The 25,556-nt window shown below is 46.8% G+C and overlaps 1 protein-coding gene across 2 annotated transcripts in view; it reads left to right on the forward strand.

The window, feature by feature from the left end:
• SRPK2 (SRSF protein kinase 2) overlaps positions 1 to 25,556 on the forward strand; it is a 727,507-nt gene that overhangs the window by 570,567 nt on the left and 131,384 nt on the right. For both annotated transcript variants that reach the window (XM_085654150.1, XM_085654149.1), the window contains 2 exons: positions 19,341 to 19,506; positions 20,461 to 20,486. In XM_085654150.1, the coding sequence (XP_085510276.1) occupies positions 19,341 to 19,506; positions 20,461 to 20,486 (192 nt within the window). The remainder of the gene's footprint in view (positions 1 to 19,340; positions 19,507 to 20,460; positions 20,487 to 25,556) is intronic.

Raw genomic sequence — 25,556 nt, forward strand, 5'->3', positions numbered from 1 at the left:
TGTGGGACCTGCCGTCGCAATATGTTGGTGGCGGACCCCCACGATGTTTGCCTCTACTGCCTGGAGATCGACCACGACCCCCGCCCCTGCCGGGACTTTCGGGCCATGGCCCCGAAGGCCTTGACGGAGCAGCGCCGGAAGCTGCTGGAGGTCCGGCACTCATCCCAAAGCTGTTCCAGGTCCCGTTCCCGGGAATGCTCGTGAGGCCGCAGTCGTTGCTCCCCGGGCTCCAAGTCTTCGCCCTCGGATTCCGGTAAACGACATCATAAAAAGAAGTCGAAGAAGCGTGTTTGCTCTCCGACGTCCCCCCTTCGGTCCTTGGATGCGGACGAGGGGGACAGGGGTTCCGCTCCTGCGGCTCCTTTGGTGCCTGGGAGTCCCGCGGCCTATCCGCCTTACCCGGGTCCGTCGGCGACTCCTGAACAGGTGCAAGAATTTCTTGCCACCATGGACCGCCTTTTTAGGCCTCTGGCTCCCGCCGGCGCGCCTTCGAGCCCCGTGGTCCCGTGTCCAGATCCTGTTGGGCCGAACAGATCCAGCTTCGGCGCCACAGCATCCTGCGCCATTGGCTCCGGCCCCGGTGCCAAAAGGTCCAGCGCTGCCGGCTCTGGCCCCAGCGCCACCCTCTGCTCCGCCTCCGGCGCCGCAGTGGGGGCCGTTTGTCCTGCCCTTGCCCCGGTTCCAGGACCATTTCGTTCCTACCTAGGATCCGCATTGGGACGCAGTGCCGGCTCTGCCCCGGCTGGTGCCGTTCATGGCGCAGTTTCTGACGCCGTATGTTCCTTCTCCTGCTCTGCCGCCGTGGTCTGTTACCCATGCATCAGAGGTAGAGGATGACTGGGAGGGGTCCGAGGACCCTCTTGCCCGTCAGTGTGATTCCGAGCAGGACTGGGTGGACGACTTGGAGGATGCAAAAGACCTCGATGTCTCGTCTGACCCGGGGTTTGCCTCTCCCCCCTGCCTACCATGGAGGAGGGCGCTTCCTACATGATGGTGCTCCGTCGGGCAGCTGAGGCCCTCAACCTCGATCTTCCTACGGTGGCCCTCAAGACTAATCTCACTGAGGTGCTCCAGACGGCGTCCACTTCGTCGGAGCCCCTGCTTCCCTTTAACAACGCCCTCACTGATGTCTTGTTGGGCTCTTGGTCGAGGCCAGCCACACGGGCCCCTGTGAATAAGAATGTCGCCAGGCATCACCGCTCGGCCCCTGGTGAGCCTGCGTTTCTGACCACTCATCCTATGCCTGAGAGCCTGGTCATCCAAGCCTCGACATCGCAGAGTGCCTTTCGCACGGCTCCGCCAGTTAAGGACTCTAAGAAGCTGGAACAGTTCGGAAAACGGTTGTTCTCTTCGGCCAGCTTGCGGCTGCGGTCGGTGAACACCGCCTGCTTATTGGGCCGCTATTCCCACGCGGTGTGGGATACGGTTGCTCAGTTGTTGCCTCAGTAACCTGAGGAGGTCCACGCTGTGCTGTCCCAAGCAGTTGCTGAGGGTAAGGATGCCGCTAAGTTCACCATTCGGTGTGGTTTGGAAACCGCTGACTCACTTGGCAGGGCGATTTCTACGACTGTGGCGCTTCGTCGCCACGCCTGGCTGAAAACCACCGGGTTCTTGCCTGATGTCCAGAGCTCGCTCATGGACATGCCCTTTGATGGCACTCCCCTGTTTGGCGATAAGGCAGACAGTGCACTGGAGCGTTTTAAGGACTCGCAGGCCACGGCCAAGTCCTTGGGTCTTTCCTCAAAAAGCCCGGCAACTCCTGGGTTTCATTCCTTGCGTGGCCACGGCAGAGGCGCCCAGGCACGTTCCTTCAGCAAACCTGTGCAGAACCAGCCTCAGCGCGGACGCGACTTTTGCAGGGGCGGGTCTAGGAATCAGCGTGGGGGTCAGTCTACCTCCGCCCCTGCTGCTTCTACCTCCAAACCTTCCTTAATCTGAGCTTTGTGGAGCACCCCACGCCGGTGGGTGGCAGGATCCGCCACCACCTCCCCCACTGGCGCGATATCACATCGGACAAGTGGGTGTTGCAGATCATCCGCAGAGGTGTGATGTGATGTGAAAAGCATTTGTAAAGCGCAGCGTACACTGTACAGTTTCTTGGCGCTGAAGTAAGCAACTGCCTGGGGAGGAGGGGAGGAAAGAGAGAGTGAGGAAGGGGGCTGGGAAGAAAGAGAGGATGAGATTAGTGGTACGCGGAGCGGAACAAATGGGTCTTGAGGAGGGATCTGAAGTGGGTGTAGGGTGAAGCCAGTCTTATATCCAGGGGGAGGGTATTCCAGAGAGATGGGGCTAGGAACGAGAATCTTAGGCCGCCCCATTTCTTGCGCTTGACTTTGGGGACTTTAAGAAGAGCCAAGTGAGCCGAGCGCAAGTTACGGGGAGGGGCGTACGGGTGAATAAGAGAAGAAATGAACGAGGGGCTGAGACCGGCCAGGGATTTAAAGATAAGGCACCCTAACTTGAATTTACAGCGTTCAGAGACAGGGAGCCAGTGCAAGGATTTTAACAGAGGGCGGGTGTGGTGGTGCCTTGGTTGATGAAAAATGAGGCGGGCTGCCTGGTTCTGGACAAGCTGCAAACGTTTGAGCTGGTAGTCAGGAATGCCTACGTACAGGGAATTGGCATAGTCAATTCTGGAAATGACTAATGCCAGAAGAGCTAAGGCAGAGGTCTTCAAACTTTTGGATGCCGAGACCCCCCTGTCAACATTTTGAGGCGTAAGGACCCCCTCTTGACAAAAATGTCTAAACCTGTTGACTAAATTGCGTGGGATAAAAATGTAAATAAGGTTATGTGATGCCGCGTATTTTGGGATAGCATTGCTTCATTATTTTGATATTTGTTACACACAGTAACGCTGAGGAAAGATTTCACCCAATCAGTACCCATTTATAACCAAAATACAGCAATTATCATCAGAAAGATTTCAAGTCAACCTTTGTGAAGGGCCTTCCACTCTGCAGCAATACGTGCTGCCACATTAGAAGCTCACCTGGCCCTGACCGGGAGAAGCAGGGGTCCCTTAAAACCCTGGCGGTTTTGTGTAGAGTTAAGCCGTTTACCCATGCAGCTTTCTTCTCACCCCCTCCCTTCCATCCCTCTCTTCTCTCCCAACGCCGGATCCCTCTCTCACTTTGCAGGTCATTTTCTTTCACCCCTTTTTACAACTTCTGAACTCTCCCCATTCAACCTCTCACTTCACCTTTAATCACCTCTTGCCATTCTGTCCTCTCACTGCCCTCATCTCTAACAGTCTCTCACATTTATCTCATGGCCTCTCTGGCCCTGTCACCTCCCGTGCCCCTCAGCACTTCTCATTCACCTCGTCTCTTCATTCAAATTTTTGTCTATTTGTATCTTACACCTCTCCAGTCCCCCCATTCCTCTTTCACATCTCCCCTTTGTTCTAACAGAAGCCCTCACCTTTGGATCACACTCACTTCTTGCGTGTCCACACTTCTCTTCGGCAATTCACATTTCTCCTCATCCCTGACCTCTTCAATCAAATTCTCTCACTCCCTTGCTGTCCTCTCTCATTTTGGGTGCAGATGCAAGTTCAGAATGGGATGAATGAATGTATGATTACTGATGGGCTTGTTTGAGTGAGTTGCATATTGAGTAGTGAGGGGGACAGGTGAGTGAAGTGTCACATGAGTGCAGGATGAGTAGTGTACTCGTGTGACTGCAGGTTGAGGTATAGTGTGAGCAGGACAAGTGCATTTTGAGAGCAGAGTGATCACTGTGAGTGCAGGGTGAGCGGGTGAATGGTGCAAGTGCATGGTGATCAGTGTGAGTGCATTGTGATCGCTGTGAGTGCAGGGTGAGCGGGTGAATGGTGCAAGTGCATGGTGATCAGTGTGAGTGCATTGTGATCGCTGTGAGTGCAAGGTGAGCGGGTGAATGGTGCAAGTGCATGGTGATCAGTGTGAGTGCATTGTGATCACTGTGAGTGCAGGGTGAGCGGGTGAATGATGCAAGTGCATGGTGATCAGTGTGAGTGCATTGTGATCGCTGTGAGTGCAAGGTGAGCGGGTGAATGGTGCAAGTGCATGGTGATCAGTGTGAGTACATTGTGATCACTGTGAGTGCAGGGTGAGCGGGTGAATGGTGCAAGTGCATGGTGATCAGTGTGAGTGCATTGTGATCACTGTGAGTGCAGGGTGAGCGGGTGAATGGTGCAAGTGCATGGTGATCAGTGTGAGTGCATTGTGATCGCTGTGAGTGCAGGGTGAGCGGGTGAATGGTGCAAGTGCATGGTGATCAGTGTGAGTGCATTGTGATCGCTGTGAGTGCAAGGTGAGCGGGTGAATGGTGCAAGTGCATGGTGATCAGTGTGAGTGCATTGTGATCACTGTGAGTGCAGGGTGAGCGGGTGAATGATGCAAGTGCATGGTGATCAGTGTGAGTGCATTGTGATCGCTGTGAGTGCAAGGTGAGCGGGTGAATGGTGCAAGTGCATGGTGATCAGTGTGAGTACATTGTGATCACTGTGAGTGCAGGGTGAGCGGGTGAATGGTGCAAGTGCATGGTGATCAGTGTGAGTGCATTGTGATCACTGTGAGTGCAGGGTGAGCGGGTGAATGGTGCAAGTGCATGGTGATCAGTGTGAGTGCATTGTGATCGCTGTGAGTGCAAGGTGAGCGGGTGAATGGTGCAAGTGCATGGTGATCAGTGTGAGTGCATTGTGATCACTGAGTGCAAGGTGAGCGGGTGAATGGTGCAAGTGCATGGTGATCAGTGTGAGTGCATTGTGATCACTGTGAGTGCAAGGTGAGCGGGTGAATGGTGCAAGTGCATGGTGATCAGTGTGAGTGCATTGTGATCACTGTGAGTGCAGGGTGAGCGGGTGAACGGTGCAAGTGCATGGTGATCAGTGTGAGTGCATTGTGATCACTGTGAGTGCAGGGTGAGCGGGTGAATGGTGCAAGTGCATGGTGATCAGTGTGAGTGCATTGTGATCGCTGTGAGTGCAAGGTGAGCAGGTGAATGGTGCAAGTGCATGGTGATCAGTGTGAGTGCATTGTGATCACTGTGAGTGCAGGGTGAGCGTGACAATGAAGGGCGAGAATGAGGAATGAGTTGTCTGAATGCAGGGTGCATTCCCAGACCCATGAAGTAACTCAGCATGTTATTGACGGGGCGTAGACTTTAAGATCTAAGTTAAACTATTGCGGCATTAATCGAGGGTGAAGGAAATAAATAATGTGCTGATCCTGCAACAAACTTCCAGTCCTATGGTTAGGGTTGCCAGCAGATTATTTTGGTGGCCCAGTCGGTACAAAAAAAACCAGTCACCTAAAGCGGTATTTTCAGCGCTTATCTGTGCATACTTCCCAGGGCCGGCTTTAGTGCTGGTGGTGCCCTGTGCGACCATGTTTGTTGGTGCCCCCCACAATGACCACCCCCACCACGGATTCTCTCACTAGCACCCTTTAACAGTGACCAAGTCTCCATAACCCCACACTCTCAGATGCATTGAATTAGTTATATAGTGCCACTCATACCAGTGTAGGGTGTCCGAGCACTTTGCATCACACACACATTACACAGAGACAATCAATCATAAGTGTGTAAATCAGTGTATAGGAAATGTTACATAAGCCAAAGGACTAAAAGTATAGGAGTCACATGTCATCCATACTGGTAGGCAGTATAGTTCAAGAGTGCTTGGTGTGGAGAAGCACAAACTCAGAGTCGAAAAAGAAACAGCATAGTTGGGAGTTTCCTTTCATAATAAGAATTGATTTCTAGCCAAATTAACCCTTTTTGCAACATTAATCAATGGTCTAATAATGTATTCTTTGTAGTGTGTATGCTGTTCTAGGATGAAAGTTAATAGCTCACTATTCTCTATTAGGACTTTAAGTTATAAATTGCAAGTAACAAAAGGATGTCTCTTTTGAAAGCAGTAACCTGCTGATCTCTTCACATCATACGCACTCTGTAATCTACTTGGTACACGTTCTTTGCAGCAGGCATATTAACCCTCTGCACTAACATCACCCAAGTCAAAACCTCAACTATACAATAGTCTGATCTCTCTCCAGGAAGATAATTAATCACACAAGTTATCTTGACATTTATGTGAGGCCTGGCAATTGCCGGGGAAAGAAACGCTGCAGCAGGTGCTTCAAAAGCACAATAAACTTTCACTCACGGCGCCCCCAGGAAGCCAACTTTGTATTCCTTTCCATGAAATGCATTCTCACACTAGGGCAGTGAATGTAAAATCCAAATGTAAGGAATAGGCACAGTGGGGACCCAGGGGGTACTGGAACCAGCAAAAAAACCTAAGCCTCTGTAAGCAGTTTACAAAGGCATGTTAAATGGTCTTTAAAGACCTGTGAAAAAAAACACGGGGGTGCTGGAGATAGGAATCCAGACACTGCCCAGCTGAGCCCCCAGCAGCTCAAGTTTCACTGCAGCAGCCCGGGCTGAGACACAGGACGGGGGAAGGGGGGGGGGGGGCTGAAGCCCTTGGGCCTGGGCAGAAGTGTGACTGGGAAGGCGCGACCCCCTTTGCATCACTCCACGGCCCCCCTGGGGGTCGCGCCCCACAGTTTGAAGACCCCTGAGCTAAGGTGAGGGCTTCGGTAGTGAGAAAACGTGCAATTTTCCGGATTTTGCGTAATTGAAAGAAACAGGCGGAGACAGTGGCGTTTATCTGGGGTTTCATCGAAAGATCTTTGCTGATGATGACTCCCAGACTTTTAGCCGAGTCAGTAGGGCAGGGAGAAAGACCCAGACTGGTGGGCCAGAAGTTGGAATTCCAGGGATTGGAAGGGCTTCCGACAAGAACCAATTCGGTCTTGTCGGGATTCAGTTTCAAGTGATTTGCCCCCATCCAATTACTGATGTGACAGAGGATAGCTTGAAAATCAGAAACTGACTGATCCGAGGAGTCCATGTTAAAGACTAACTGGATGTCATCCGCATAATTAAATGCGGAGACATTTTTATCTCGGAGAGAGCTAATCAGGGGGGTGAGGTATAAGTTGAAAAGGAGAGGGGACAAAGAGGATCCCTGAGGCACGCCGCAGTTCAGGCCAACCTTGTCCGCAGAAAACTGGGACAGTCGGACCGCTTGTTGACGGCTGGTGAGAAACGAGTGGACCCAATCAAGGGCGGTACCTTCTATCCCAGCCTGCCTGACACGGTCGACCAAAATAGCGTGGTCGACCGTGTCGAAGGCAGCCGACAGGTCCAGAAGAACCAGAGCCTGGCAGATGTTAGTCAGCTCCCCGGCGCAGTTCTTCCATGACAGAGAGTATGACCATCTCGGTAGAGTGGGCAGGCCTAAAGACGGCCTGTTGGGAGTCATGGAAGTGGGACTGCTCAACATGGGAGCTCAAAATATTAGTAACATGGGTCTCTAGCACCTTACCAAGGTAAGGGAGGAGAGAGATGGGACGAAAGTTACTCATGATCGTGGGGTCGGCAGTCGTTTTTTTTAGGATGGGTACTACCTGGGCTGTCTTAAAGATGCTAGGGACTCGGCCGAAGGTAAGGGAGTTGTTCAGTAGTGCCAAAGGGGGGGCGGGGCAGGCAGAAAAGGCCTTACATAGGATCTTAGGGGGGCAGCAGTCAGTGGGGGATCCTGAGGTAACTTTGCTGAGGAGAGCGGAAAAGTCCGCCTCCGTGATGAGGGGAATCAGAGTGTGAGGCAGAGGGAGAAAAGGATCAGCGTGAGGGTTGGCTAGGGGCACAGAGGAGTTCGGGGAGGGCGACACCAAGATGCTGTTTTTGATTTTTACAATCTTCTCAATAAAGAAGTGATTGAGGGAGTCGCAGAGCTTCTGGGAAGGGAGGGGTTTAATGGACACTCTGTCAGGATGGGATAGCTCCTCCACAATCGAGAAGATGCTTTTAGTTTTGCTAGCTGACTCCACAATTTTGTTAGAGAAGTATGTGGTTTTAGCTAACGCAATAGAGGATTTATACCCTTTGAGGAGGGATAAAAACTCTGCCCTGGCTACCGGGTAGTAATTTTTGCGCCACCGGCGCTCGGCTTGTCTGAGACCAAGTTTTAAAATTTTGAGGTCCTCAGAAAACCATTTCTGAGCGTCATGAGGGCGTCTGAGTTTGATCCGTCTGAGGGGAGCGACCACGTCACTGGCAGACTCAAGCCAAAGGTTTAGGTTCCGAGCATATATGTCTAGTGAGTCGGATTCCGGGGGGATGGAGGTACTAAGTAGATTAATGAATTGTCTGATATCCGCTTTGTTCCAGTTTCGGGCGGAGAGATTAGTTTCGAGGGGCCTGCTGGGACAGATGGGAATTTTGAGGGAGAAGGAGATAACAAAATGGTCGGACCAGGCACACGGCAATATGAGGGGGGCCGAGATCACTAGATTGGAGGTCCAGACCTGATCCAGTGTATGACCTTTGGTATGCGTGGCGGTGTTAATATGTTGGCAGCAATTCAAGCTGCGCAGCAGATCGGAAAAAGCCGCCGAGCAGACGCTTTCCTTCTCATCCTGGGGCCAGTAATTAAAGTCCCCGAGGACTAAGATTTTAGAATTGTTGATGACTAGATGTAGAGGTTACTCTCTTCCCTTTCAGTCCTCCCCTCCAGCCATGCCACCTCGGTGCCACCGCATGTCGGGGGATCACTTGGTACTTCTCGAGCAGGAAGTCACTGCTCTCTTGGCCAAGAGGGTCATCGAGTGCGTTCTTGGGCCGGAAGTAGGGAGTGGATGTTATTCCCACTACTTTCTGGTCGCCAAGAAGGACAAAGGGGGCCTGCACCCCATCTTCGACCCCCGGAACGTCAATCGCTTCCTCCGGAAAGAGAAGTTCAAAATGCTGACTCTGGCTCAGGTCCTGGCTGCCCTCGACCCTGGAGACTGGATGGTAGCGTTGGACTTGCAGGACGCATATTTTCACATTCCCGTCCTACCGGCCCACCGGCGTTACCTGCGGTTCACGGTCGGCCAGGGGCATTTTCAGTTTGCCGTGCTCCCCTTCGGCCTTGCCAGCGCCCCTCCTTCGGCCTTACCAATGCCCCTCGGGTGTTCACGAAGGTGATGTGGGTGGTCGCAGCTCATCTGCGCAGGTCGGGGGTGTCAGTCTTCCCTTACCTTGACGACTGGTTGTTGAAGGCGGGCTCGCCCCAGGCAGTCGTCGACCACCTTCAGGCTACGGCCGACCTCCTGCATTTGCTGGTGTTCCCCATCAACATGCCGAAGTCGCACCTGTGTCCCTCTCAGAAGCTCCCCTTCATTGGAGCGCTTCTGGATTTGATGCTGTTTCGGGTTTATCCTCCCGAGCAGCGACTCCGGGATATTCAGGCTAGGATTCCGATCTTTCAGCCTCTGTCCCGGGTTTCAGTCAGGATGACCCTCCGGCTCCTGGGCCTGATGACCTCCTGCATCCTGCTAGTGCAACATGCCAGATGGCATATGTGGGCTCTGCAGTGGGACCTGAAGTTCCAGTGGGTGCAGCATCAGGGCAACCTGTCCTGCCATGTCCAGATCTGGGAGGGCACTGCACGACAATTGCAGTGGTGGCTCACGAATCGCGATTGGGTCAGTGGCAGATCCCTCTCCCTTCCCCAACCGGAGCACACAGTGGTGACGGATGCGTCCCTCCTGGGATGGGGAGGCCACTTGGTAGAGGCGGAGATCAGAGGACTTTGGTCTCCGGCGGAGTCCCGGCTTCATATCAGCCTTTTGGAGCTTCGGGAGATCCGACTTGCACTGAAAGCATTCCTTCCCTCTGTCCGGGGAAGTGTGGGGCAGGTGTTCACAGACAACACCACCGCCATGTGGTATTGCAACAAACAGGGCGGGGTGGGGTCCTGGACCGTATGTCAGGAGGCTCTGCGCCTCTGGACCTGGCTGGAACATCAAGGCATTACCTTGGTGGTTCAACACCTGGCAGGTTCTCTGACCGCCAGGGCGGACGAACTCTGCCGCCGGTGCTTGATGGATCACGAGTGGCGTCTGAACTCTGACGTGGCGCAAGGTCTCTTTCAGCAGTGGAGAGAGCCTTGGTTAGATCTATTTGCCACAGAAGAGAACGCGCAATGTCATCAGTTCTGCGTGTTGGAATTTCCAAGGCGGCACTCGCTAGGCGACGCTTTTCGTCACGAGTGGAGTTGCGGTCTGTTGTACGCCTTTCTGCCTATACAGCTTCTGCCCACAGTGCTGAAGAAGATTCAGCGCGACCGGGCCTCAAGTCATCCTTGTGGCTCCGGATTGGGCATGAAGATACTGGTATCCCGAGCTACTCAGCATGGCGATCGATCCCCCATCCGACTGCCTCTTCAGGAGGATCTTCTGTCACAGCAGCAGGGGAGGGTCCTCCACCCGAACCTGTCCAGCCTCCACTTCCATGCGTGGAGATTGAGCGGCGACAGTTGACAGCTTTTGCTCTTCCTCTCGAATCTGTGATGTCATTCTAAAACGGTATATGCCTGCAGATGGAACAAGTTTGTTGCATGGTGCACAGCTAAGACTGTGGATCGCCTTTCTGCCCCTCTTTCCGAGGTCCTTCTGTTCCTTCTTTCTTTGGCCCAGCAGGTCTCTGCTCTGGGCACTATCAAAGGTTATCTTTCGGCCATCTCTGCCGTTTTACGGCTTCCAGATCAGCCTTCTCTTTTTAAGACACCGGTTGTTAACCGTTTCCTGAAAGGTATTATGCACACGTTTCCTCCTGTGCCACTCATAATGCCTCAATGGGACTTGAACCTTGTCTTGACATATCTGATGTGTGCTCCCTTCGAGCCCCTTCATACCTGTCCTTTGCGTCTTCTCACTCTCAAGACGGCTTTCCTGGTAGCTATCACCTCTGCCAGAAGAGTGAGTGAGCTCCAGGCTCTTTCTTCCAAACCTCCTTTCTTTTCTGTTCATCTGGACAAGGTGGTTTTAAGGACCCATCCTTCTTTCTTGCCAAAGGTTGTCACGCCCTTCCACATCGGGCAGACCATCACTTTGCCTACCTTCTTTCCGCATCCTTCCAAAGAGGAAGAGAGGCTCCATCGTCTGGACCCAAAACGTTCGCTCTCGTTCTACCTGAAGCGCACACAACAGTTCCAGGTGGATGACCAGCTCTTTGTTGGCTACATGGGCGCCAAAAGAGGTCGGGCTGTGCACAAACGGACCATCTCTCGGTGGGTTGTTCTCTTCATCAAGGCCGGTTACTCGTTGGCTAAGAAGGAGCCTCCTGTGGAGCTGCGTGCCCATTCTACCAGGGAGACGGCAGCCACTACTGCCTTGGGACGCGGCGTTCCCTTGCAGGACATTTGTCAGGCGGCTACGTTTACCAAACATTACTGACTTGACAGTCTGGTCCGGAGAGACGGCTTCTTTGGCCGTTCTGTTCTCCGTGACTTTCTGGTGTAATCTATTCGCAGACCCACCACCGGGGTTGATATTGCTGGGGTATCTATTCTAAGGTAAGGAATCTATCACTAACGTTTCTCTTTCAGATGCGCAAGTTACTACCTGTGTAACGCTATATCTGTAAGACATTAGTTAGTGATAGATTCCTTACCGCCCCGCCCATCCTCTCCGTTCTGCGAACTGATTTCTAGTTAAGGTCATCCCTTTCAGGGCCCTAGTTTCATGGCACCAGTGGTCAATTTCTTACATGGCTCGGCGTTCCTGGCGCGGAAAGTCGTGTACAGAACTGATGTCAGTGCGCATGGGTGGCGCCTAAGTAGTCTCCGTGGCGTCACCTCGGCGCATACGACGCCAGTGACGGACACGGAGCTGAACTACGCCACCTACTGACTCGCAAGGGTACTGCTACGAAAAGACTTTCTGGATCCAGTCTGACGCCTGGGGATATTCTAAGGTAAGGAATCCATCACTAATTAATGTCTCTTACAGATATATCGTTACACAAGTAGTAACTTGTGCTTTAGCCAGCTTGTAAACTCTACATGCCACCAAAGTAAGTTTCTACTAAATAATAACACATCATTTAACCATTAAATCTCTTGAACTATTAAATGCCACAATAAGTAGGGGAGAGAATGGTATTTTTATGCCCAGTGTCATACACTTAACCCATCAGCAACTGAATCCTATTAAGATTACAAGCATTATACAGTGCTGCGAAGACCACCACCGCCATGCCCAAAACAGTATGGATAGTTGTGTCCTCAACTGAATACTTAATTCTACTTTGCCTTCATTAAGTTGGTCATAAACACAGTATTTAGATGAAAACGTAGCTAATGGGTTTATTAGACCGTCACAGTCCCATGTCACCTCTTATTTATTTCTGTACCCAAAAAGGGGGGCTAGCCAACATGTATTAACTATAGAGTACTCCATAGTAGTACAGTCAGACTCGTATCTGTTACCATTAATATTTATTCAGTCAATCAGTAAACTTTATTCGGAGCCGTGATAGCATCCTTAAAATGCTTCGCATGAAACAAACAATTAAGCAAAGATTTGTAGTTCATTAGGCATGTGAACAAAATATAAAAAGTGGCAATAAAATAGAGTCAAAGACCACATGGACATTACATAGTGCAAGATAAGCATGCTCAAATTAGATCTATAAAATACATTTAGACATGGTCATCGTGACGGTAATTCATCATTAAGATTAGTTTGACATAGACCTCTAAGCTCAAACAGTAGATTTTAGGAAGGGCCTGACACACAAAATGGTTTCCTCATTATCTAGTAATAATACAAATCTAAGAGTAGGTCTGCAATGTTTGAGATCATAGCAATACTTCTTTAAAAGTGGTATTAAAAAGAGTCTGGTATATCTTACATAAAATTTTCAGAAGAACATAAAATGACGCATAGTTTGGCCTGACACTTAGTCACAGGCATAATTTTGTTTCAAGGCCGTGTGCGCAACCCATGGAAAATCAGAGGAGGTATTTCATGGTATCTGACCTAAGACAAAAGATCAGAGAACGTTCCCATAAACTTCGAGCAGGAACAATATAATCAGTAGTGTAATCGAATTTGTACAAACCAAGATATCTAGTCACATTATACATCCCCACCAGATCCCTAAGCCTCCGTGATCCCAAGATAGTACGAAAGGATTGTGTCACCATTTTTTGTTAGGGTGTCAGTGAAGATGGATGGCATCTCAATTTTAAGACATTCAGCCCTCACAGGTGCAATCCATGGGATTTGTAGCCCTCTGCCCTGAGAAAGACCATTCATTACGATGTCTTTGGTCAAGGTAGTCTCATCGTTTCGCCAGATATCTATTTCGCCAGATAATATCTATTCTTTTAGATCAGATCAAACCAGCAGCCATATTTGCCAAGTTTGATATTAGGGGAGCATATTATTTGCTGAGAGTCCAAGAGGATAATGAATGAAAGCTATGTTTCGTATTACGCTTGTCCAGTTTGAATATCAAGTCATAGCTTTTGGACTCTGTAACACACATCCCTGCTGGTTTTCAATTTTTTATTTCAAGTGCAGAGAAGATGTTTGGATAAATTATATTTTGTTTATTTAGATGATAACTTGAGTCCATGGACACCCATGTGTAACATGCTAAGACAGGATTTTAAGAGACCATCGTATGTTTGCAAATTTGACAGGTGTGTATTTCAAACCACACCAGATGTTTCATTTGCCTTCTGGGAGTTGAGGATGGATGACCAGAAAGCTTCTGCTATCCTTGATGGGTTCCCGTCTACTTCTATAAAAGTAACTCAAGCTGTGCTAACTTTTATAGGAGATTTATTTATCAGTTTTCTGGGATACAGAAGCTGATCAAGGCTTTTGTTTCCTGGAAAAAAAGTTTCTACCTCCCCTTTTTTGCAACATCCCAATGTTGCGCTTCCATTTAATGTCGAGACAAATGCTTCATTTAATGTAATGGGGGAGCATTGTCTCAGAGGTGCACCCATTAGACGCTTTTTCTTAAAAAGTTACACCAGCAGAATGAATTTCACCATTACAGACAAAGACTTTTTAAACAATCGAGACCTCTTTTGTGAAATGGAGTAATTATTTGTTAGGAGCCTAACATATAATATGGAGGTTTATAATCGCCTCAGAAATGTACAGTATTTGAAGTCTACCTGAGGACTGACTTATAGATAGTTTAGACTGACATTGTTATTTTCTGATTATGATGTCGGCCCTTGCGGGAGGGTGACTGTTATGATTGGTAGTCATGATCACCTGTGTTTTCCAGGCAGGCACAGAGATGCCCTCCTCCGAACTTCAATGGTGTTACTCTTCTGTTGCAGAGGAGGTCAGTGGTACACCCAGAGTGTAGTAAGTGTTTAGTGTGAGACTTAGCGGCTGCAACACCTGCACTGTGCGAAATATTCAAGGGACATCAAGACAGATTACATTTCCTAGAGCGCAACAGGTTTTCTCAGACCTGCAGTGGTGGCGGCCATTCTAGATTTGTTAAGTAAAAGTTCCTGGTTCAGAGTGTTTCTTTTTTTTCCATAGACAGTATTTCTACATCGTTGCTACAGTCAGGAGATTGGAAGTCATTGCATTTTCATCGAGAGTTGGCAAGTATATTGTTCTTGGAGAAATGTTCAGAATAAACATGAGAGAGGATTTAGGCTTTGATTTGCGCTCTAATGTTGGAGTCCTTCTTTTAGGGTTACGAACTCTAGTGGACTTATTCACAGGAGAAGCTAGTGAATCCTTGATTCACTTATAGTATTAAGGTATTGCCAGTGGCATAATGCAGAATATTCCCAGCAGTGAAAGCGCAGTACTTATGAGTATTCATTATGTTGCAGTTTATGCAATAAGTATATTGGGAATCATTCAAATCAGAGACTTGGTCTGAACTCGCTGAGAGTAGTTGTAGATACAGAAACGTTTATTACAGTTCAGGTTATTCCATACATTTTTACTTCGTTGTGCTGAGAATGACCCTTTGAATTCCTCCGCAATACATCTGTACTGCGCAGGACGTCAAGAAGCCGCCTCAGCACAAATTAAAATGGTCCTGTTTTCAAAATCAAAGTTGATTCTTTTTGGTTTAACTGTGACGCTAGTGTGCATGACACACTAACTTCACAGCAAAATTAAAGCGGCAGCAGACTGCACTATAGGTGTGATCTGTTTTCGCTTTTGATTGGTGCCGGGGACATAACTCTGCACCCTGTTCAACAATCTCAGTGGGAGGGGCAGCGCTGGTAAGAGAAGAATGCCCCCCATGGGGAAACAAGTATACCATTATAGCGCAGGATGTTTTTATACCATTAGTAATTTCAATAGCAGTTACACATTCAGTTACGTTTACGCACGCCCCCTCCGCCGTGCCCCCCCCCCAATCTCTTGAGGAGTACAAAATGTTTGTTTGGCACGCACGTCTTAAATATACTGAGAAGCAAAGAACAGAAACGGAAAGCAAACATTTTGTGGTATAACATTGAACATGTCTATCATGCATGTGGTCTAGGAGACAGGGTTTGAGGAACTACCACTGTGTCGGGAAGTAGTTGCACAGAGTATGGGTTATTTGTGACAGCAGTGCTAGGAATTGGTAAACCCAAAGACGCACACTGATTCAACCTCAGGAAGTCGCCTTGTATGCCCCCTGCAACCTGTGGCAGCTATGATATGAACAAGCATGCTGTTAGGCAGCTATCTCACCTTTGTCCTTGGACCTTGAGTTACTGGAAAGAGAAGAAAACCGGCCCTCTCGGTTCTCAAATGCGTCCAGCATTTCAGACCAGAAGGGCACTATTGGTCGTATCCGCATTCCCCTGTCCTCCTCCCTTCTAAGTGCTTTGTCTTCCGCTCAATTCCATTCCTTAACGGTGGCTTCCCATTGTAGCACTACCGAATCAGCCACTGATTTCCACGTCATGCCAATATGTCTCTTAACCAGTATAAGCGCTAGATCTAGGAATCTATTTCCTGCTTTCTTGGGTTTTGGTGGGGGGAAGGAGAATGTCCTTTTCTAGTGCTCTCTCTCTCTCTCTAGTGGGTCCTTGCTTGGGAATCACAGTGGTCAAGCAAACCACTCCACTAGACCAGCAGAGCTTTATTTTAGTGAGGTGGAACCGTCTCCATCGTAAGGGCTAGTGTTTCTCTCCACCCAAGGGAAAGACCTACTTTTTGCTCCCCTTAGGGAGCAGATTGGGGGAGGATTGTCCCCAACCTGCCCCCTTGGGGTGGAAAGCCCACTAGATAACAGGGGTTTCTTTGCTTTTGCGATGGGAGAGAGGTGCCAAGGGGAAGGGCCAGTACCCCTCACCCCCAATCAAGGGTTGAGACAGTCATTCTGTCCCTCCCTTGGGGTGGGCTGATAAGAGAGTGTGACACAAATCTACCCCGCCCGAGGGACTAGAAAGCCCACTAGACACCAGGGATTAAAATCAAGGGGTGAGTTTGGTCACCCTGGCATAGGGTCATGCTCCTAACCCCAAAGGGGGCAATACAGTCTTTCTGCCCCCCCCCCCCCCCCCCCGAGAGGTAGATTAGAGGTGATTGCCCTTAATCATTCTCATAGGAGGGTAGAAAGCTCACTAGATGCCAGGGATTTCAGGCCACATTTTTTGGAAGGGGTGCGGTGGCCAACCCAAAAGTGACAACAGTGTCTCTCTGCCATCCCCTCCCCCAGGCCAAGTGGGGGGTAGCCGCAATTTGGCCCCAGTGCAGAAAGTCTACTAGACGCCAGGCATTTTGAAACAGCCATACCCCACCACATAATGAGCCACACAATTGTTTTGCCCTCAGGGGAGGCGCATGGGGGTTTGTCCCAATTTGGTCTCTGCCCCAGTGGGGTGAGGGCAAAAAGGGCACTAGACACCAATGATCTATTTCTTTCTTTTTGTTAAAAATATGGGGTGCTGGTGGGTTGCCCTTGTGTTGGCCCTTACACAGCCTTAAAGCCCTAACAATATTTCTGCCTGCCTGGGGTGCCATACCCAACCCATAGCTAGCAAGAGGAAATGTGGATTCTTTTGGGTGTAGTTTTGACATATGGACCGACAGAGAGGGGGTAAATCGAAATTTTATCTCACTTGCCATGCTGAATGGCTGTACTATTCGGGTCCGCACTTGGCTGCCACTCGGGGAAACCTACGAAACCCAGATATTTCTGAAAACTAGACACCTAGGGAGTCCATGTTGCTATGCCTTGCTTGAATCGTACAGCATTTTCCAACACAGGCCAGTCAAACTTTAACCTGTGACAAAACACACATTTCCTAAAATTTCTGTGAGAGAAAATGTCAGAGTATGCGGGGATCCACAAATTTCCTACCACCCAACAGCTATATAGTTGCTCTGGACAAAAGCTGTTGGACCATATTTAAAGTTAAACGAGCAAGGGGCTCATTATAACATTTTGGATATTCCATATTTGGGATGCAATGGAAGATATTGCATTTGTAATACAGCAGCCCAGATATCTACCACTTTTTTTGATGGAGTGCCCTATCGTCCATACTCATAAAAGGCCTGTATTAGTCTTCTTATTTTTTAAGTTATTGATTTTCTAGGGTTAATGAAGGGCTGGGACCCGGGAACATGTTTTCACTGATACTGCCCAAGTCTATTCAGTTGTTTGTGTAGAAAATTGGTACTTCTGTAGCTAGAGAAGTTTCATTGTATCGCAGGCTGGTCAATCAGTCGATCATTCATTCATTGCCGGGCATCTTTGATAGTTTACAGATCGCAAACAGAGGTTACCCCTGTATTCTAATTTTTGACTTTTCAATACTGTTGACCAAAAGGGTCGTCCTTATTATCCTCAAGAGACACATGGTCATCTTCGCTACAGTCGTACACATTCTTCTGGTTTCAACTCCCCTGTCTCAAAATATGGAGTTCTCTAAGTCTCCATCCATGCTTACGTGCTATTCCATCTGTAGATGGAGCCTCTGAACTTCTTTTCTACAATCTAGACATTGTCATCCTCAAGTTTATCTTAGTGTTATCAATACCTGATGTCCATATCCTTAGACCTTTCCTGGATACTATTGCGTCCTGCATGGTAAAATAGGTGGCACAAAATTAAATGAGAACAAGACAGAATTTGTTCTGGTCTATGAGACTAATGCCCCTGATTGAAGATATCAATTCAGTCGCATGGGTTCTTTACTCTTGAAATGCATAGTCCCTGAGTTTCTACATTGACCCCTCTTTCTCCATCAGAGAGTGCATGAAAGCCAGCCTGGTTGCAGATGGGTGTCATAAGAAGAGTCAGATGATACTTCCCAGCTCACACCTTCTGATGTGCTGTAAAGTCTCTTGCGTTCCCCCCCATGTTGATGAGGGTAGTTAGTTGCATGCTGAGTCACCTGCAAGATTCCATCATCCTCCCACTTGATAACACTTTCTGTGCTGCAGCACGCCTGATCTCTCGACCAAGCGAATACTGCCACGTCACCCCTGCTTTCAGGGAGTAACATTTGCTGCTTATTCCATCACACATTAGACATTTCTCTACGAAAGATGCAAAGCCATTGAAACCAACATGTGATTCTTTGCCCCAAGCTTCTGGATCGGACCCCTCCCTTCAAATTAGCCTGGTTCTTTCTCTCATGCCCGTTAAGGGAAAACGCAAAAAACGCTCATTCTTCATCAGCCTTCCCATTTCTCACAGTTCCCATGTTTGTAATGTTCACATTCTTCTATTCCGTTGTAATGTATTGATGTATTTACTTCCCACAGCATTGGTACATGTCCACTTGGGCATCTGTATCCCACACGTTTTTGGCACATACTCCTATTTCGTAAAATCATCCTCTGTCCATAGGGCTTGAGTCCAAATTACAGATAACCGAAATTAAATTAAATTAGATATTTTGGGGGTTGATATAATGGGGGGGTTCAGACTGTGTTGACCCTGAAAATGAGGTCTTTCCCAAGACTCTCTGTAAGCTCCACGGAGGCCAGTCCTCCGACCCAGTAGTATTTTGTGAATATTGGCTTTAATAGAGTGTGCAGTAAATGTTAAAGGAGGTTGGGAGGGTAATTGTACAGAAGCAATTTCAGAAAAACAGTTGGCTTTTCACAAAGGCCTAGGTCTTTAATAGGAGCGATCGATAATGAAATTCACAAAGATTTCCTATTATTATAACTTGTTTAACCAGGCCAATGTAGACAACTTTAATGCATACTGTGGGAGGAATTCAGTTCTAGTCCCGACACAGAGTTAATCCTTTATCGGTGCTCATGTAGCGTGTGCCAATCTGATGGCAGTGTGACTCATTTTAATAGCAGGGGTTTTCATACCGGCATATTTTCCTCCAGAAATGATCATTTCATTCTAAGCTGGTTCTCAAGATACGTGCATTTTTTTAAATTTAAGAAATGTTTGCTCCAAACAGTCTTTGGGGATTGGAATTCTTGGCATTGTTTACAACATGACTTGACTGGAACTGAATGTGTTTTCTTTGATTGGGTTTTCCACAGGTCCTACAAGGATTAGATTATCTACACACCAAATGCAAGATCATCCATACAGATATAAAGCCTGAAAATATCTTGATGTGTGTAGAAGATGCCTATGTGCGTCGAATGGCTGCAGAGGCCACTGAATGGCAAAGAGCTGGAGCGCCTCCTCCTTCGGGTTCTGCAGGTACATGTTCAAAATGCGATGAGGGACCGTGTTCATTGCATGAGGCTTTCACCTGATTTGTTATCACTGCTTTCGTTATAAATGAAGTATATGCACGGTTCATGGTCTTCCATGCTTCACTCTTTAGTTTAGTGTTCATTGCTTTGTTTACAGGAAGGAACCTGATTGGAAGGTAGTGCTGCATATGGCAATACTCTGAATCTGGGTTGTGAACTAGCCAGGTTAGGGCTTCAGCTTTAGAAAGCTCTCAATAACATAAGGAGAAGGATGTGACAAATGTGTAAGGCAGAATCATCTACTGGTTGACTTGGGTGTAGTAGCATTGTCAAAATACTACAGAGCCCAGAGGGTTGCTCTTCTAACGGGTGCTGTGGTATCTATCTGTGTCTAATGAAGCGATATGTAATTTGTCTTAGACTGTTAGAAGAAAAGTTCTAAAACCAAAGTAATCCTGGTTTACCTAAAGGCAGAGAAGTACAAAATGTAGTGGTATTAGGTACATTATTACACTCCTGAACAGACATTTGAATTATGGAATAATAGTCAGGATGTATTTTTCCCCCAGTTATGTTACCCTGCTGTTTTAGCCAATTTGTGTATATAGCATTCCCAAGACAGCGGAGAGCATAATTTGGTTTTTCGTTTGACTGATGCAGACGTTTATTTTTATTGTTTTTTCTGCTTGCTTGTATATATTATGTCCTACTTGATTTGCTATCTTGAGAGATAACCCTGACTTGATGTCCATTGTGGAGCTACAGCTTCTGTGGTGGAAAGACAACTGCTACTTTGATGTTTATTCCGTACATCCCTACTTTGTTGGCCGATACCTGTGTAAGATTGCCCAATAGTTCATGTAAGTTCTTGTCAGTTGTTATTGCTTCTTGTTGGCTTTTTTTTTTAGAGATCTTCACATGTCATATTTGTAAATGTACTTTTTTTTTTCTTTTTCAGTGAGTACCGCACCACAACAGAAACCTGTAAGTATAGTCACACATATTTGCCACTTTTAATTTCTGAAACTATTTCCTTCATATATTTTTTTTACTTAACATCCTAGATTTCTGGGCACATTCTCTAGTTTGTTGTGAACATTGACACTGCACCCAAGGTGGCTCTACTCTCCAGAAAAGCCAGTGCTCTTAATTGAATGAGTGTGATCGATTTTTTTTTTCTGTCACAAAGTTTGTTCATGGCTGCCAGATGGAATGAAAACAAATATGGTCTAGATATTTTTTCTTTTTAACAGACTCAAGGAACAGGTTTGCTTACATGAAGATAAACCGATTTCATTTATGAGAGACTCAGAGCTAAAAACTTGTGAAGAAATGATGCATTTAATCAGAGGCGCTGCCTTAATCGGATCTCCTCGCCTGTCTGAGATAGTTTTCTCACTTTTCATCTTTAGTCGACATGAAGAGTCTCCATCCACAGTGAGAGTTTTTTGCAAAATTATGTTGGTATCCCCCCAGCTCAAGTCTACATATGCTTCCAAAGCTGGCAAGTTGAACCACACTAGTGTGGTTCAACTTGCCAGCTTAGGAAGCATAAGTAGACTTGAGCTATGCACTACAATTTATGCTTGCTGAATTTCTGCTTACTTTAGACCTTGAACATTCCTTTTTATTGTCATATTTTCATGATGAAAAATTGCCGCCAGAGCAGCAAGTTTGCTAATAAAGTTGGCTTGACTCTTGTGGCTGGAAGACTGAGTGGGTCTTTAACATTGATTTAGGATGAGGAATCTCCTGTTCATAACACTGGGAACTGTTGCAAGTATGGCAGCAGCAACAGGTAGAGGATCACGCAACACATCCTGTAGAATGATTTGTCCAGACTGGGTGTCATATTTGTGCGGATGCTCTGTTAGTAGTATACGCTGCTTCATAATATCTTCCAGAGTTTATTTAATGCTAGGTACCTCTGGTCTGAGCATGCATTTACCTAAATTAATTTTGTGGTGATCTCAAGATGCACAAAGAATTCTGGTGAAATGTTAGAATCCTTCTTATTTAAGGTTTCATAAAGGTATACTCCGAAACCCTCGTCCTCTTCTGAAATCAACCCGGGTGTAGCAAAACCACAGTTGTAAGCTGTTTTCCTGTTATCTTAGATCTGGTTTTGTTAAGCAGATGACTTTGAGCATTGACTCTAAGAAGCCCTCAATTAAGTTCCGACCGGTGCACCTCATTAAGTCAAATGCTACAACTGTGGTTTACATTTACATCCATTCTTCTTCCTCTACAAATCACTTCTGTACTGTGGGCGGAGGGGACGACTGGTAACTATCAAAAAACCTTCCAAGTGGTTTGCATTGTCCTCAAACCATCATAACCTTGTCAAAAATACAAGATCATTAAAGTCTACTCGTTGCACAAAGATTGCAACCAGAAGGGAGAATTTTAACACCTATTCTGGGTCTTCCTCTTTAAGCACATATGCCCTCATTACATCATTTTTCTCACATACTGTCTCAGCTAACCCTTCCAACCATCCCTCTGTTGTTGGGCCAAAGGCTGTCTTTTGCAACCGACAGCTCAGCATTACATAACTGATGCTTCTATATCAAAGGCATGGGACGAACAGGAGCAGAATAAAAGGATTGAGGCTCTGGCTGTGCCAGCTAATAACACTGTAGTGGTTCCCCCTTCAAATCCCACTATCATTCACTCAACTGAACATGCATGGATCAGTTATACAGTTTCACTCGGACAGTAAACTACAGCGATCATTCCACAAACTGCATGGGTGGAACCTACTCTTGCCCTAACATCTGTATCTCAAGAGACTACATCCATCTTGTCAGAACTCCCCGACTCCTCACCCACGCTCTCCCCAGTTCTCGTTTTCAAGAGTCAATCACATATGTGTAGATACGACCAACACTGATATGTGTATTAGTAACACTAATGTGGATCCTGCCCCTCCGATTGCTCAAAGCGTAGGTGGATCTACTACAGACTATGGCTACCTTTGTCGCTTCTATAGACAGCAGAATTTCCAACTTGAATTCACTCTTTTCTTCCATTCTTGCAGAATCAAGATCCACACACTCGTCGTGTAACTGCTGTCCAATTATTGCTAGGTTAGCGGACTTGCCTTCTTTATTTAGCACTTCTATAAACCATGTGAGACGTATCAGTACCTTGTGGAAGTGTGCCTTCTGCTAGACACACTGGTGCAGGGTCACCCTTTGTCCACGGGTTCAAACAAGTAAGGAGAATCGACACCGGAGTGAAGTAAAGATCAGATCATTTATTAACACTCATGAGCGGGGGGCTTCGTCCAACAAGCACCAAGAGATAGTCAGGGTGGAAGCACACTGAGCAATGATTACATGGGCTTTTATAGGAAAAGATCACAAACAGGGGGCGCCCAATGGTGTAAATGGAGCTTGAGAAAGACCCACACAATGAGGTAAAATAAACACCAACAGCCTTGGTGTTTAGGCAAATTTGAGTCTTGGGGCTGCATAACAAGATAAGCTATCTATGTAGACTTTATTCATGGATTAACCATTGTCAGAAAACTCCGAGCAGACGCCAGCTGTTCGTTTGTGCTGCCTCTGCGTGTATACATATTTTGCAATACCCCAATCTAGTTTCTTTACACATGATTGTGCAAGGGGAGTGCCAAGGACAGAGCAGGGGCTGGCAAAGAGGACAGAGATAAAATGGATGACGCATAGGCCAACACAGCAACGAGAAGAGGTCAGGTTTTACATTTTAACAGTCCCTCCTTTTTAGTCTATGCTAATCCATTTTCAAGGTACATATATTAGTTCTGGATATCAACCATCATAAGTTCATCAATGTCCTGTTGTACCATCATTTGTTTATTAAATGCATGGAAGTTAACTGGGAGAGGCTTGATATTGTTACAGGCGGACATCCAAACTGTACATATCATAGGGGCACACTGAATGCAACAACAACAAGTAAGAAAGATGGCTCCTATTATCACTATTACCATCAATATGTTCCAGCCCCAAATAGAAAACATACCCCAAAACCATTCTGACCAAGTCCATGTTCCTTTTTCCTGGTGTATTTCTGCAGCTATCTGGTGAAGCTTTTGTGTTGCTCAATTAACATTAAGGGTGTTTTATGTAAATATTGAACAAATGTATTGTGCTTGTATATTTGGCAGAGTGAATCCTTAGGAGAGGACAAGGTGAAGTGATAATGTTCAAATGAGATAGGAGTAGGGGACACTAGGCTATGAACAGGGTAATATGTTTCAAGCCTCCAAAATAGACCCAAAACTAACAAAAGAAAACATACAAGTATCCCTATTTGTCTCCTTTTAATCCAAAACTGTCAGCTTTTGGTAGGGGCATTTGGGGCAAGTACTTCTATTCCTCCTAATAGGACAAAAAACACCTTCCCAAAGCGCCTTAATAGCAGTATTTCCCTGTATTACCTCAGCTATGATTTTCTTGTGGACAAAACATTTAACAATAGCAACTCTTTTTGTTAACATCAAGGTATCCAGTAACTTTACTATTCATTCACCATACTGTATCTTATCACCATGCAAAGTCAAAAAGCCCCACCCCCCCTTTTTTTTTTTTAGAGTCGTCCTAATGAGTGGGCAACTCCAAAGGCATATATATTGATAATTGCAGTCAAATCTTTACTTAATTCACAGGCTCTAGTCAAAGCTGTCCGCTCCACAGATTGCGCTGACATTTGTTGTATTTTATATAACTCAACCACAGATTTCAAGGGAGTAACTGTATAGGCCGCTGTACTAGAGCCATCAGGTAGTTTGTAACATGAACCATCCACGAACATACTGCAATTGGAAAAGAGATACTTTGTCCCAAGGAGGCTAAATGATGCAATAATTTCACTGTAGTCTGTTTGCAACCTTCTGCTGCATTGCTATGTCTCCAATGAGTGGCTCGTGAGCTACCAGTAGATCACCAGGTACCTGTGAGTAGCTCTCCTGTGTGCAGTCCAACCTGTATTTTAAAAATAAAACTCATACATTCAAGACATTTCTTTGGTTTTTTCACAACTTATAAACTGATGTCTACAGAAAAATAGTTGACATTTTGAAAATGTACTTACAGCTATTATTCCAGATATTTATTATTAATAATTGTATCTTGGCGCAAGGGAGTATTGCAGCTATTGTTTGTATCTAGTACCCACGTAATATTTCAGTTCAAATTGTCGAAGCCTTTTTTTTCATTACTGCTGAAAACCCTGGCTAATGCACCAATGTGATCACTACTGACACTCTTGGATGGGGTGGTCACTTTTTGCATCACTAGTGACTTTTGTTACTGAAAATGTTGGAGACCCTTGTACTAACATTCAGCTGTTGTAAAATAGGGCTTTGAACAGGGATGCCAGAAAATCCCACAGGTGTATTAACTTTACCTGAGAAACAACAGGATATTGAGGGACTACTATCTTGTTACTTTCTCTCAAATCAATCACAAATCGATAAACTTTTATCCTGTATTCCATCCCCTCTTTTAAGGACAGGAAGAATAGGGCTATTACATACCTTAGAGGAAATTTCCTCAAAGTGAGTAAAGAAATCAGGGATGGACTTGCCCTGTCTTTGCTTACAAGCAGTACGGAGCGTCCAATCTATTTTCCGTGCCAGAATTATCATCTTTATATAAGTTAGTATGTTGCCAGGGAGGTCCAGTATGAGCTGATTGGGTTTTTTACCAGGCTTCCAACAGCTTACTATTATTGCAGTCCAATCTTCTCCTAACTCAACAACATGATCTGTTTCCGGGTGAGTTGCCACATATCCGGTGGTGAGATCATGCCGAAAAACATATCAATGTCAGCTAGCGTCATACTGCAAGCGTCAATGGCTGCCTGTACTTTATCATAAAAACCTCTGGGGTTCTTTCGAATATCAGGTAAAGAGGCTTTAAGAGTGAGAACATCCAACCTTTTCCAGGGCGTATATATCCAATTATACATAAAATGGGCTCTAGCATCGGGGCTGTTAGGATCATCATTGTTGGCGTTGCCTCTCGGGGATTAACTGGGGTGCGGTTTCCCTCATAGGTCTTATCC

The sequence above is a fragment of the Triturus cristatus genome, chromosome 4_1, assembly GCF_964204655.1.
Source record: "Triturus cristatus chromosome 4_1, aTriCri1.1, whole genome shotgun sequence".
In the NCBI taxonomy this organism is placed as follows: domain Eukaryota; kingdom Metazoa; phylum Chordata; class Amphibia; order Caudata; family Salamandridae; genus Triturus; species Triturus cristatus.